At 53.9% G+C, this 13,597-nt stretch overlaps 5 protein-coding genes across 5 annotated transcripts; 2 read left to right on the forward strand and 3 right to left on the reverse strand.

Moving 5' to 3' along the window:
* Nucleotides 1-1,013: 1,013 nt before the first annotated feature.
* Nucleotides 1,014-2,141, reverse strand: HETIRDRAFT_457419 (uncharacterized protein). The gene is made up of 2 exons (XM_009544171.1): nucleotides 1,777-2,141; nucleotides 1,014-1,688 (listed from the first exon to the last, which is right to left on the reverse strand). Exons 1-2 carry the CDS (start codon nucleotides 2,132-2,134, stop codon nucleotides 1,162-1,164), a joined length of 885 nt encoding a protein of 294 aa, XP_009542466.1. The 5' UTR covers nucleotides 2,135-2,141; the 3' UTR covers nucleotides 1,014-1,161.
* A 12-nt stretch (nucleotides 2,142-2,153) lies between these two features.
* Nucleotides 2,154-2,700, reverse strand: HETIRDRAFT_432307 (uncharacterized protein; the record flags this gene model as incomplete). Its single annotated transcript, XM_009544172.1, has 2 exons — nucleotides 2,154-2,359; nucleotides 2,436-2,700. 2 exons carry the CDS (start codon nucleotides 2,698-2,700, stop codon nucleotides 2,229-2,231), a joined length of 396 nt encoding a protein of 131 aa, XP_009542467.1. The 3' UTR covers nucleotides 2,154-2,228.
* Nucleotides 2,701-7,342: 4,642 nt separating this feature from the next.
* HETIRDRAFT_379660 (uncharacterized protein) lies at nucleotides 7,343-9,502 on the forward strand (the record flags this gene model as incomplete). The annotated part of the gene is made up of 7 exons (XM_009544173.1): nucleotides 7,343-7,559; nucleotides 7,611-7,972; nucleotides 8,024-8,251; nucleotides 8,302-8,380; nucleotides 8,439-8,672; nucleotides 8,728-9,206; nucleotides 9,263-9,502. The coding sequence occupies 7 exons, from the start codon at nucleotides 7,343-7,345 to the stop codon at nucleotides 9,278-9,280; spliced, it is 1,617 nt and encodes a 538-aa protein (XP_009542468.1). The 3' UTR covers nucleotides 9,281-9,502.
* Nucleotides 9,503-9,692: 190 nt separating this feature from the next.
* HETIRDRAFT_457421 (uncharacterized protein) lies at nucleotides 9,693-11,461 on the forward strand (the record flags this gene model as incomplete). The annotated part of the gene is made up of 6 exons (XM_009544174.1): nucleotides 9,693-9,912; nucleotides 9,970-10,041; nucleotides 10,104-10,555; nucleotides 10,612-11,100; nucleotides 11,152-11,190; nucleotides 11,244-11,461. The coding sequence occupies 6 exons, from the start codon at nucleotides 9,693-9,695 to the stop codon at nucleotides 11,331-11,333; spliced, it is 1,362 nt and encodes a 453-aa protein (XP_009542469.1). The 3' UTR covers nucleotides 11,334-11,461.
* Nucleotides 11,462-11,516: 55 nt separating this feature from the next.
* HETIRDRAFT_309393 (uncharacterized protein) lies at nucleotides 11,517-13,300 on the reverse strand (the record flags this gene model as incomplete). Its single annotated transcript, XM_009544175.1, has 9 exons — nucleotides 11,517-11,572; nucleotides 11,625-11,703; nucleotides 11,755-11,949; nucleotides 12,000-12,152; nucleotides 12,215-12,418; nucleotides 12,472-12,628; nucleotides 12,678-12,911; nucleotides 12,968-13,014; nucleotides 13,073-13,300. 9 exons carry the CDS (start codon nucleotides 13,298-13,300, stop codon nucleotides 11,517-11,519), a joined length of 1,353 nt encoding a protein of 450 aa, XP_009542470.1.
* Between the last annotated feature and the right edge of the window lie 297 nt (nucleotides 13,301-13,597).

Genomic DNA, 13,597 nt, shown 5'->3' on the forward strand with positions numbered 1-13,597 from the left:
CTGGGATGGGGACGATTGCCGGGCTGGGCTTCGGGCTCCCCATGAGCAGACTCTATGCCAAGTCAGTGATCCCCGTCATACATCGTGCCTTTGCTTTACTCATCGGCTGTGATTCATTTAGGTATTTTGGCGGGTCGCTGGATCTGTTTTCGTTGGAAGAATGGGGTGAGCAGTTTCTGAAACCCTCGAGCTTGTCTCGCCTGACTCACTCGCGTTGTAGGCAGTGATGTAATGTTAAAGCTGAGATGCCTGGATAATGCCAATGACGTCGAGATATGACGTCCAAAACGGCAGCCGATTCTCCTCTTCCCGTCTGTTTTTCTCGTCTGTAATATAATACTCGGATAATTGCCGCATATATCTGTTACGCATTCTTTCAGGAGACTTCCTCGCCTGATTAGCGTCGGCTGGCATCCACATCTCCAGTGCCGCTTTACGTGTCCAACGCAAGGGGCTTCAGCCCAGACCAGACTCGAGCGTGTGCAGACGGGGGCTGGGACTCGAGTCGAGGCCGGAAGTGCATGTGGGCGCTCCGACCCTGATGCAGCGAAGTTGGATTCCCGTTCTCGACCTGTGAGAACCGCGCGGCGTTTGTCGCCCTCACGGAATCACCGCGCATACTGATCGTTGCCCGCCGTCGCTCAGCGCAGCCGCGGCCTCAACACCGCCTCCGCTCCCTCCCCCGCTCCGCTTCGCGCCCCTTGTCCGTCGCCAAGCTCCAAGCGGAGCTCGCATCTGTCCCCGCGGCTCGCCCGCGGGTCTCCCCTCCTTGTTCGTTCCGTTCTACAAAGTACCCAGCGATGGCAGTGTGCTACGTCGTCTCACATATCTTGTCATCTGTCGCATTCCTTTGTAGATGCTTCCTGTGGCCCTGCGGTTTGTTCTCATGCCGTTGTCTGTTTGTTTACGTGTTTGTTTCATTGCCATGCTACCTTCTTACGCCCGCAGCTTCACACAACCCTTCCCAGGTCACCTTACGGTTCTGATGCCAACCAACAAGTCCCACGGGCATTCAGCGGGCTAAGATAACATCACATTCGGTATAAGCAAGGACATTTGTACGCAGAACGAAGCAAGCGTGATTCCATACACGAGACCATATTCAAAAAAAAGTGCACCAACCAGAAATACATTTACAATTACAAAACCTCCGGACCTCCATCAGACCGCCTTGTCGAGCCCCATCAGGCCGTCTCCCCTGCCACCGTCCGGCTGATCCTCTCGCCTGCCGCCCATGTGCATGCCACCGGCTCCGTTGTCCATGCTAGGGCCGGCGGCGGAAGGCGGCTTACCGTACATCGGCGGGTATGCATAAGGGGAGGGTTGCATCTGCATCTGGCCGTCTGGACGCTGCATCATATAGGCTGGGGGATAGTGCTGAGCATAGGGGGCGAGGAAGGTGGTGGGATAGAACTGAGAGTGAGGAGGCGGATAGCCCACGTTCACGTTTTCCGGGTCCTGACCATTGCTCGGGGGGGGATGTGGAACAGGGGTGAGGTAGAAGCCGGGATAATAAGGCTCTCCCGGTTTAGGAGGTGGAACGGGGTAGGGGGGATAGAAGGGGCCGGATGGGTAAGGTATGGGCCCCATGTACGGCACCGGGGGCCCTGGACTTGGGGCAGGAGCGCCGGGTTGTATCGGCATCCCCTGCTGAACTGGGTCATCCAGTTGCTCGTCTGGGGAAGTGTCTGCGCGATCCGTTGAGAGGGGCACATCGTGAGTGCACGCGGGATGGGGGTAGAATGGGTGCGAGGGATGGCCAAACGAGGAACTCACTCTTTCCATCGCGCTTCTTGTAAGGACCCCGCTTGATTCCTTTCTTCCTCTCCTTGCGTTGAGAGTCGACACACTCTTCTCCGATGCCGTACTTGACGCAGCGGAGGCAGGGGCGAGCGTCGTCGCACTTCTTGCAAGCCTTTTGGCAGTTGGTGCAGGCGTTCTTGACCTGCCTGCGCTTGGACCTGATCTGAGGGTGGGTGGGAACCATGCCGGGAGCAAAGGGGTACATATGCATGGGCATGCCGGGGTAGGAGACGGGGTGCATCGTCATGGAGGGTTGTACTGCGGCAGCAGAAGGGGAGCCGTCGTTGTGCTCGTCGTCGGCATCGGTGGAGTGTGCACGGGCAGAGGACATCGTCTGGGGAGAGGAAGGGGGGGGGGGGGCGAGAGAGGAGGGGCGAGGGTGGTGCAGACGAAGGGGACACGGGCAAGGGGGAGGGTCGGACTAATCACGCTGGTGGCGAACACGTGTCGCAGGCGTCTATACCCGATAGAGGAATGAATAGAAGCGCCTCGGAGCGCGGGGGGAGGGGACGGCAGAGAGGAGACAAGGGCGATAAGGGGCGCAACAAAGGGGACGCTGGAGGCGATGGGTGAGCGACATGGGCGAGGGGGACGAGGAGGACGAGGACAAAGAGCATGGGCTCTGGACGTACCGGAAATGTCGCTGAGATGGCGGAGAGCGGAGAGGCGGGACACAAAGCGATGGGGGAAGACGTGACGCGGGGGCTGAAAGTCGCTCGGAGTCGCCCTCGTCCTCGCCGTCTTTTCAACCCTCGGGGGGCCCCGCGCCCGGACTTTGCATCTTCGCTCTCCGCCCCAATCCAGGCTCCCCTCCCAGTCTCCGCCGAGATGAACAGCAGACGCATGTCGCGCCCGTTCGCAGCTTTTTATAAAGTATGATCGACGTGAACGTTCCATGCCCGTTGCCTGCTTTCCTATACGGCGTGCTCATTGCCGTGCCCTCTGACCCTATCACCGAACCGAGGCGGCTCTTGCGCTTTGTGCGTGCGTGCACACACGCACAAACAGACGCCTTGTGCATCTAATGCTGGTGTTCCGTCACCTCTGGTCTAGGCGCCGCGTGCGTGTCTGTGAGGAGACTGTGGACGATGTCCTGCGGAGGCCTGCAGCCTGCTTCAACTGAACGCGCAGCGCAAAGCACACAGTCAGCAACTCAGTCAGCTCAGCGTGACGGCCCCAGCGGCTCGCGGGCGGGACGGGCCAAGATGAGCCACCGATGCCAAATGCGGCCAAACAAGGGACACGAGGGGCCGCCGCGCGAGCAGAGCCCATCAACCGCATCCCGCACTCGCAGCCCGTTCGTCGAGCTCGCCGTGGCGTTCACTCTATCTATCAAACCCATCGATCCACAATACAAAATTCCGTAGCTCGCCGCCTCCTTTTTTCTGTTGTTTTTTCTCTTTTTTTCGTCCCTCTTTACCCACCCTGTGCCTTTGACGGTTCGACCCTTCCTCTCTCCTCCCATGTCCGCGTCCTCCTCTCCCCTCTCGTCGTCCGCACCAGCCCACGACGAGAGCCCTTCGAAGAGGAGGGTCCGCCCTCCTGCCCTCGACATCGATGACTCTTTCAATGCCACCCCTCGTGCGCAGCCAGATCACCATCGCCTCCAGGATACCCAACGTTTCGCTCACATGGTCTGCAGCCCGTCGCGTACCCCCTCACATCTCTCACTGATCCGTTTTTCATATAGCTACGCCCGACTCCTTTGACGGACGACTCGTCTGCGCAGGCTTCCGACGTACCCCACTCGCCCTCGCCCTCCTCGTCACTGGACCCCTACTACTTCAGTGTCCATTCTCCTTCGGGTTCCCCGGTTCCCCCGCTCCCCACATCCGGTACCCACAGCAAGACACCCGAATCACGCTACGCCCAGGAGCCAGTCACACCCATCAGAGATCCCGCAACAATCGACAGGAGAGGGCTTCATGGCCTAGGTGAGCTGGCCACACCGCGTTGGACGACGCGATTGGATCGCAATCACGCTTTCGAGTCGGAAAGTCAGAGTGAACTGGATGGGGTCCAAGAAGAGGGTGAGGTGCACGCCCAGGAGGAATTGGACGTCGAGTCTCCAGATAGCCCATGGACTATAGAAGCCATTGATGGCGAGGGAGAGGAGGGTGAAGAGGTATTTATCGAGATCATTTTCGCGGACTTTCACTTGTTCTGACCATTCTCAATAGCCTCTGGACGTCTGGGCGCTCCCGAAGCCCGTTCGCACGCGTCCATCGGTCACCGAGGAAAGTGGCGGTGAGGAGATCCTCTATCCCCGCCATCGTCAGTCAGCGCCCAGCCAGTCCGCTGCCACGGCCCTAGCACCCCAGACGCCTTCGAGGTCGTCTTCGCTCTCAGGTGTCAATATTGTCCCCATCCCGCCCAGCGCGTTCTTGACCCCTCTTCACAAGGCGAAGAAGCGCACTTCGGACGAGTTTGAACTTGACCAGTCGGGGACCTTGATCAAGAAGCATCAAAGGAATCTGTCTGCTGGGGACAAAACGAAGGACGAGAAGACTTCTACCCGTAAGCATCGCAGTCTAGGTGTAGGCGCGCCTCCCTCTGGCCGGGACAAAGGGAAGGAGCGTCAACGAGACGCTGTCGCCGCGAGCTTTGCCTCAAAGCCGGAGAGGCACGCGCGGCATACGTCGGCGAGTTCGTCGTCGTCCAGTCACGGAGAGAGTCACCATTCTCGTCGCGTTCACACGACTGACTTCTCCCACCTCCCACCTTCGCCTTCGACCTCGTCTATCCAACAATTCCTTCGCCATGCGGGCAGTAACGGCGCTATCACGTCAACCCCTTCCTATTCTTCATTGAAAGAAAGTCAGACGCACCACTCTCCCAATGTCGCCCATTCGTTGCTTCGCGGTACACAGGAAGGTTGGTCTGGTCTCGACGATCAGGCCACAGCCGAGGCTCTTCGCAAGTTGGATGGCCTGTCTGGGAAAACTGCTTCGCGTAAGCGTACGAGCGTCGGGAGTGTTCGTCCTGGTTCGAGTCGCCCTGGCACACCAGCGAAGACTACCAGTCAATGGGAAGGCATTGGCACGGACGGCGCCAAGCTCACTCGCAGGGATAGTGCGCGCGAAGGCAATGCATCACGGGAAAGGGAGAAGGAAAATGGACACCCTGTCGTTGGACTGGGATTGGCTATTGGCGATGTTGGGACAGGCGAGCTTGGTAGTGCTGTTGGCAGTAGCGATGAGAATCAGCTCAATTCGCCTGCACAAGACAAGCCAAAAAAGTCGACTGCAAGCGCTCGTTTGAGCTACACGGGCAAGCGCGGATCTGCCTCTTCGACGACCTACACGAGCACCCCCACGACCAGTTCTAGGGACTCAGCCTCGCTTTCGACCACGACCAGCGCCACGTCAGTCTCTGCTCAGTCGGGCAGACATTCGATTGGAAAGACGAGAAGGAATAGTGGTGGCAGCGATATCTCAAGCTCGCAGTCTGCGGATGCGGTCTCCAAGGATCGCGTCGCTTCGCTCGCGGCGGGCGAGCTGTTGGACGCTGGGGATCTTGTGCCGCCTGTGCCGCCTTTACCCAAGGACCTTACCACTTACCGTTCGCCGCCACAGTCTGCCGCCAGCGCAAAGTTCCCTCTTGAGCCTTCCGAAGAGAAGGGCAAGGATATAACTTCTGCCGAGGATGAACGCGACCGTAACATGCCCTTGGACGTGCCGTCAGCCAGGAGTGTATCCCAGACGACCTCGCTGACTCCCCAAATGGACTTTCCCGGCCAGAATCTGGTCCCAGGGTACACGTCTGCTGCTTCTGCACCGGCCGTGCTCAAGACCCCGTCCAAGAAATGGAGTTTCACTAATGCGCTTGGAATGAAATTGTCCGGTTCTCCGTCATCTCCTTCTGTCAAGGAGCACACGGGTATAAAGGGGTCTCCTCTCGGAGTCAGTCCCCGTTCTGCTCATTTTGGTCACCTCAGTCGCAGGTCACATTCCAAGGATCGCAACGAGGGATGGTCACCAAGTCAGCCCGAGGCAATGACGTCGGCAGCCTCTCTTGCGTCGCTGTCGTCTCTGTCTTCGGCTCATGCCCTTTCGCCGTCATCGTTAGTATCAGCTTTTGTTCCGCGGAAGCCACAGATACCTGATCGTGTTGTTTCCAGCCGACCTGGGACTGCATCTAGCGCGAATCAATCAGCCTCGTTAGGGGCGCAGCGCACCCCGCTCAGTCCTTCCAGTTCGATACGCCGTGGATCATCTAAACGCCTCACACCGTCGTCTATCCCATTCTTCCGTCGTTCCTCGTCCCAGAGTGTTCAATTGCACGCGTCCACCTCTACACAGCCCTCGACCTCGCCAACTGCATCAAACGGACTGTTGGCGTTACCCACTCAAAGCAGTATCTCTCCGATCGACTCGAGTTTGTCGACTCCCTCTGTGACGAACTCCGCCCAGAAAAAGTCGTCTATGCTGAGTCTGGGCTCCCTGTTGAAAGGGTCCAGTTCAAAGAGAAATTTGCAAGGAGACAAGAGCGATGGCAAGAGCGGCAAGGAGAGCACTCGCAGCAAGGACTCGGACAAAGAGAAGTCAAAGAAGGATGACAAAGAGGGCAGGATTTCGGTTTTGATGGGCAGGCGTCGTGGCAAGGTGAGTTGACGCGCGTTTTGCCTTCTGCCACCACTCAATTGACGGTTGTCGTGCTGCAGACTCTATCTTCCACGGACCAGAAGAAGTCCCAGCCCGTAAGTATGCCACCTCTGCAGATCAGTGCGTTGCCGCCGGCAACAGCTCAACGAGTTGCCAATCTTAAGGCTAGTCCCTCCACGACCGGCTCTTCAATGACTCGCACTACTACCACTGGATCGCGAGTCACGTCTCAGACGATCAGCTCGATGCAGAGGCAGTCGGATGCGTCATTGAGGAACCGTAGCCAACTGCCCACCATCGCTGGTTCACCATCGGTCGGCATCACAGCTGGCAATACGTCGTTTTCCAAGGATGGCAAGGAGCCCCTTTCGTCTCTACATGTCTCATCGGCCAATCCGAAGGAAACTCCCACGAAGATCCCTCGTATTCATAGTCGCACCTCGACCGTCACATCACCCGCACTGAAAGGGTCTACGTCCAGCTCTGCCACGATGACCAGTCGTAGGGCAAGCATGAACGTGAGCGGCCTTGTGGCCCCTAGCAACGAACCTTCGCCATCTCCTGCCGCATCCACCAACGAGTTCGGCGTCTTGGAAAACGGCGAGACCCCCAAGGCGACGCTCACCACGGCCGTGCAACGCCAGTCTGTCCGTGCCTCGCCATCCTCGAACGGGTCTTCTGCTCGACAAGCCTCTGGGCTCGCCAATACATCTGTGTCGGGCATTCCGAGGAAGGGCAATCGCGATTCGATGTCGTTCAGTGGCCTCCGCAAATCGTCGACCAGCTCAGTGGCATCATTATCGTCGGTGGCTCCGAGCGAGACTCAACACCGATTTTCCGCGCTCTCCCCATCCAAGCTCAAGCTTCTCAGCCCCAAGGTGTCATTGCCTCACTCTCGCAGCTCCAACTCCAATGCTTCGAATATACATCAGGCAATGGGTACGCCGTCATCCAGCCGGCAATCGCTCAATACCCCATCCCCTGTGCCAAGTTCCGTTGATGAAGAGGAGTTGCTGGGTGACGAGGAGATGATGCATTATATCAAGCGGCAGCAGCAGAAGAAGCTGGCGCATGGGGCCACCCAAGAAGAGTTGGAAGGCATGCTTCGTTTCCCTGAACCTTCACCCCCTGTTCCACCATCAACTCCGGCTGGTAAGCTCTTCGCTTCTGAACCTTTTTTCATTCCTCATGCCTTTTTGATAGCTATCCTCAAGAGCAGCCAACGTCATCAACTGTCTGATTACGAACGGAAGGAAATTTTGAATTTCCCCTCTGTGTATTATATTGGCGCGAATAGCGAGAAGAAGCCCGCGCACCCTGACAAACCGACGAATAACTTTGGGTACGACGATGAGCGAGGCGACTATCTGATCGTCAATCACGACCACCTGGCTTATCGCTATGAGGTCATAGACACCTTGGGCAAGGGCTCCTTTGGTCAAGTGCTCAACTGTCGCGATCACTGCACTGGTGAATCCGTCGCTATCAAGATCATCCGCAACAAGAAACGCTTTCATCATCAGGCCTTGGTCGAAATCAAGATCCTCGACAATCTGCGCAAATGGGTACGCATCTACTCTTCGATCTCTGCACTCGTTTAACGCAATGTTCTACAGGATGCCGACGAGAAACACCATGTCATCAAGATGACAGAGCATTTCTACTTCCGCGATCATCTGTGCATTGCCATGGAACTCCTCAGCATCAATCTCTACGAGCTCATCAAGGCCAACGGGTTTGTCGGATTTACCACCGCGTTGATTCGCCGTTTCACCACGCAAATGCTCGCCTCGCTCTCGCTGATGCGACATCACCGTATTGTACATTGCGACCTGAAGCCAGAGGTAAGGTTGATTCGTATCACGCACCTTCATCGTCCTCATCCTGTCTGCAGAACGTTCTTTTACGACATCCTGCGAAGAGTGCCATCAAGGTCATCGATTTTGGTAGCAGTTGCTTCGAACATGAGAAAAGTGAGTTGCCGGGCATCCCATCATCGCCTGTAGGACGACGTTCTCATCTCTCCCCCAGTTTATACTTACATTCAGAGCCGGTTCTATCGATCCCCCGAAGTTATTATGGGCATGAACTACCACATGGCCATCGACATGTGGAGCCTTGGATGTATTCTTGCCGAACTGTACACCGGCTTTCCCATTTTCCCTGGCGAGAATGAGCAAGAGCAGTTGTCTTGCATCATGGAGGTGCTGGGTGTTCCGGACAAAGACTTTGTCAACCGTAGTTCTCGAAAGAGACTCTTCTTTGGTCAGTCATCTCACCTCACCGGGATGTCTTGGGTTGCTCACATATGTTCACCTAGATTCAACCGGTGCGCCACGGCCTGTCGTTAATTCCAAGGGCCGTCGAAGACGTCCAGGCACGAAGACGCTTGCGCAGGCTTTGCGTTGCGACGATGAGCTCTTCGTCGACTTCATCGCAAAGTGCCTTGTCTGGGATCCTGAGCGCCGTATCAAGCCTCAGAACGCGATGCGCCATCCATTCCTCACTGCGGGACGGCGTGCGAAGATCAGCGCGCCTGCTCCTGGCACTGCGAAAGCGTTGCTCGCTTCTGCTTCAAACCTGTCTAGTCGCAGCAAACCCGTCGAGACGCCAAAGAAGTCGCAAATCAGCGCTCCTACGCCTCTAACTGCTCGTGTCACTCGTACAACCAATGCAGTTCCCTCTACGCCCAGTGGCTCTACGTCGATGCATTCGATGGGTTCTGCGAGATCCTACCGAACGTCCCAAACACAAGCCATATCCTCATACCACTCCAGCCGAACACTGAACGGATTTGCAGTACGTATATCTTATTCACACGGCTGGTTCTATGACACTGACAAGTCGATTCAAAGACGACCACCAACAAGTGAACTTGATGTTCACATCCTTCTCACTTATTTTACCTCCATGATGACTTTGATCGTACATTTTTAGATTGAGTACCTTTTACGAAAACACAAGCTGGCCCTCCATACCCCTTGGTCCGCTGTATTTTACCTATTACTGCTCTGCTTGTCCTTCTGTTGTTCCTGCACATCGTCGTAATCCGTCGCATCACTCTGCACCACAATATAATATCCAATTCATCTAGCAATGTCACATGCCGTACGTTCCCTTGACCTTGGAACAGTTCACCGTATGTAGATCGAAGATGGTATAGAGATCACGTCTTTAAAAGTTGCAAATAATACTCTATTGAGGGTCAAGTCACCAGCCATGCAGAACAGGTTGAGAGCTGTTGAGAGACCTTGAGGCACGAGTCAAATATGTTCCCACGCTTTCATGCCTGCACGCAAACGACGGCGCTCTCAAGCATTTGGGCGGGATCACAGCCAGGACGCTGCCCCCGGCTCCATTGCCTCAAATGAGGATGATGTTCGATCAGATGATGTAGGTGAGACGGTGGACTCGCCAAACGGTGCTCAGCATGAAGAATCTGTGAGCAAGGAGGTATCAAAAGAAGCGGAGCTTTGGGAGGCGTTCAAGGAGGAGTATCATGAAGGTATTTGTTTAGCCGCGTCTCCTGAGACTGACTGCTGCTCTAAACAGGAATCTGTAGCTCTCGAGCAGCTGCCTTTGCAGTTACATCGACATTTCGCATTGATGAAGGAATTAGATGAGGAAGCCACCAGTATGTGAATTGGTTCATTCTCAGCATTGGGTAGACAGACGGATATACTTCGCATCGCGCAGGGCACGCTGCAAAGGTCACCCCAGTTCTGCAGCAATATATCTCGGTCCGGAGATCCTTGGCCGGCTTACCAGCCCGAACACCAGACCCTGTCAAAATGCCGCTAGAAAGCCCCGAAAGCACTCCACTTGGGGACGGGGACACAACGATGAAAGATGGCACCGAAGCTGAACTTAATCACTCTGAGAAAAGTGCTTTCATATCTCGGAATGCGCCATCTCCACATGCTGGTGCTCGGAATCCGTTCCCGTCCAAACAACCTGATCCTGTCGGACCGTCCACCGCCGCTTCCTTATCGACTCAGCGCACACCAGTATCGGCACCAGTTCTTCTAGAATCCCAAACGCCCTTTGAGCTTCCCCGGGAGCTGCTATCCCAGGTCGCCCGTCTAGCAGAAGACGCCGTTCAGGCATCTCTTGAGAAGGTTCATATCGCTCAAGCTGCATATAACTCAGTGAGCCATCTTGAGCCATCGATTTCTTCATGTCATGGCAGACGATGCACGTATAGGTGGATCGGCATATCCGTATGCTAGATCGAGCTATCAAGGAACAAGAAGATGCTCTCTCTCTCGATCTCCATCCTGGTTATCATCCAGCTCTCCTACCCGACCTCCTTGTTCCACGGTGGACCCGTGGACCACGCATAGAATCAAGCCCACTCCCCGGTTTTGATGCACTTGATGACGAAAACATGGACGTCGATGTCGAGGATGCAGAAGTGGACAATGGAGACGAAGAAAGTCCTGCTTTCGGGTTGACCTCTGGCGATGTGGCGGCTGACAGGGGACGCAGTGCTTCTAAAAAGAGCAAGAAAGGCAAGGGGAGAAAAAAGGAGAAAGACGCTGCTGAGAGAGACACAAGCAAGGCAACAACGCCTGCGCCTCAACCAAACTTCAAGCTAAAGATTCCTCCTTCCACCGCTGTTGTTTCAGGGGACCTGCCAGTTCATCCAAACGAGCCAAAGTATTGTTACTGCGATCAGGTATCTTATGGACACGTAAGTACCATGCTTGCTTTGTACATACCCATCCGTTGACCTGTCACATAGATGGTGGCCTGCGACAATGCTGGATGCAAACGCGAATGGGTAAGCTAACTCATGTTTCTCGATGTGTCATCTCACAGATTTGTCTGTCACAGTTCCATTTAAGTTGCGCTGGTCTCACAGAACCGCCAAAGTCTACTAAGTGGTACTGTCGGGAATGCACAGGGAAGCGGAAAGGACGATAATCGTTCACCTCGTGCGATGAATTTGTAAAGATTCTGTACTATTCAATTCTGTACTAATGTAATTCCTAGATGATGTGGCTCGGTACGGAAGGGGAACTGATAATAATGATATAGGTATACATGATACTAACACAATCAATACACTGGTAGGCGAGACACATATATTTGAATTCAGAAATCCCCTTAGGTTGCAGAAACACGCATGCCTAGCTTGTTTGCGAGTATCTCCATATATACCTCTGTAATAGATTCAGTATCTTGCAAAATGGCTCAATAGGTACAAAGACACACCAGTCTCATGTCGCAGTTTCCAATACTCTGTGAGCAGCTCGTTCAGCTCAGCTTCGCAACTGCGTAGATGCTCAGCCATCTGCGGGTTGTGGTAAGCCTCTGTACCTCAACATTGGGAAGACGATCTGACCTGTCGTTCAAACTCATTCGCCTTACTGCGCAACTCCTCTACCTGCTTTTCATTGTCACGGCGGTCGAGAACCATTTCTTCATATTCGCGTTGCAATCGCTCAATCGTGTGTTGACCGGCAAGCCGCTTATCTTCGGCGTGTTGTTGTGCGCGTTCTAATTTTTCTTGAGCGTTTGATAGCTGTTTTTGCACACGCTAAGGAACACAAATGACATGAGTTTCACACTTGATAGATAGGGCGGAACAAAGCTTGCTTGATATTTCATCTCTAATTCTGTACGCTCGATTTTCTTTTGGTCGAGATGGTCTCGAGTGTCAATGAACTCTTTTTGGGTGAGTTCAAGAGCGTAAGCTTCCTTCTCAATAGTTTGTAGCTGCTCCAAGGCCCCTCGGACGTCCTAATAGGCGTAAAAAGAAATGTGGTTAGATCGACAGAAAACATAGATGTAAAATACAAAACCTTTTCAATATTCAAGAGAGCGGAGATTTTGGCCTGAAGATCGCGAGCTTTCGCCTCTTGAGCTCCAAGTGTCTTCTTGTCCTCCATTGCCGTTGTGCTCATACTTGAGATATTGCGTCTGATACGTTCCGGAGACTGTACAATGCGAGAACGTGTACGTGCTACTGTATCGGACACAACTGCACTGTCTGCATTGAGCCCTTCCTGTGGAGAAAAAGGGTCAGTTTTATAAACTCATCAATATAGAGGACATGAACTTTTCGTTGCACTAGAGACTCCCTGTCCGCCTTGAGATTTTCGATATCCTTCAGCAGAACCCCTTGTATCTCTTTTTGCGCAATCAGGTGTGCCGTGAGACCTGCATTCTCTTGTTGAAGGCTTTCACACATAGGTCTGTCCTCCGCTTGCTTTGCACTGCAACAATGTAGGATAAGCGATCGGGATAGCAATGACTTGAAGATACCTGAGTGCAGCATTGTTCCTTCGCACTTCAGCTAGCTCCATTGCGACGATCTCTCGTTCTTTTACAAGAGCAGCAGACCCGTCGCGAAGCTCGGAGATGAAGACCTCGCATTGTTCGTTGAATTTGATGAAATTCGCAATGGCACAGAGTATGCCACACGTCCGAGTTGAATCAGGAAAGGTCAGGTCTTTGATATTGAAATCTGGCACTTTCGCAGCATCTGCAAGGCGAGATCTTGAAAGTGTGGTTCAAGGACGTATGCTTGATGAGTCTCAATGGGAGGTACTCACATCTGGTACAAGATGAGGTTTTGGCTAAGGCTATTTCCAAAGATATCCTTTGCGCCAATGAGAGTTAGCACTCGGTAGCATGGATAGGATCAAAATCAACGATACCGGATTAGGCTCATTAATCGCGGCCAGTAATATTTCGAGCCTTTCATCCAGCACTTGCTGTGTCACCCCGTTCACCTGGAGAATGCAAGCGAGGTAAACGTCGTACACGAACTCGGGGGACGGTTTAAGGAGCTGTTGGGTGGTCAATTTGATTCCCCAAGTATCGAAGCAATCTATCAATTCCTGGTTGCCCATGGATGGGTACCAGTACCCCGGTTGTTTGTTCATAGCAGCAGTTTGAGAGTTGGTTGTCTGCAACGACAGCTGAACTTCCAGTCGATCACGTCTAGTCACGTCATGTGGTGTGTGTCACGCCTTTCTACGACAATTCTGCCGCAAAAATTCATGTTAAAGCCCTTGCTATTATTGATGAATGAAGTACAGTGTTTATGTGTTCACAATATTAAGCTGGAGCTACTCAGGTGACTACATTCGGGTCAAAAATAAAGATACATGAATCGATCACAACTATCGAGCCGCGGGATTCTCACGCAGACAAATGAGTAGTAAGAACATCATAAAGAA

This window comes from Heterobasidion irregulare (genome assembly GCF_000320585.1).
Source record: "Heterobasidion irregulare TC 32-1 unplaced genomic scaffold scaffold_02, whole genome shotgun sequence".
In the NCBI taxonomy this organism is placed as follows: Eukaryota; Fungi; Basidiomycota; class Agaricomycetes; order Russulales; family Bondarzewiaceae; genus Heterobasidion; species Heterobasidion irregulare.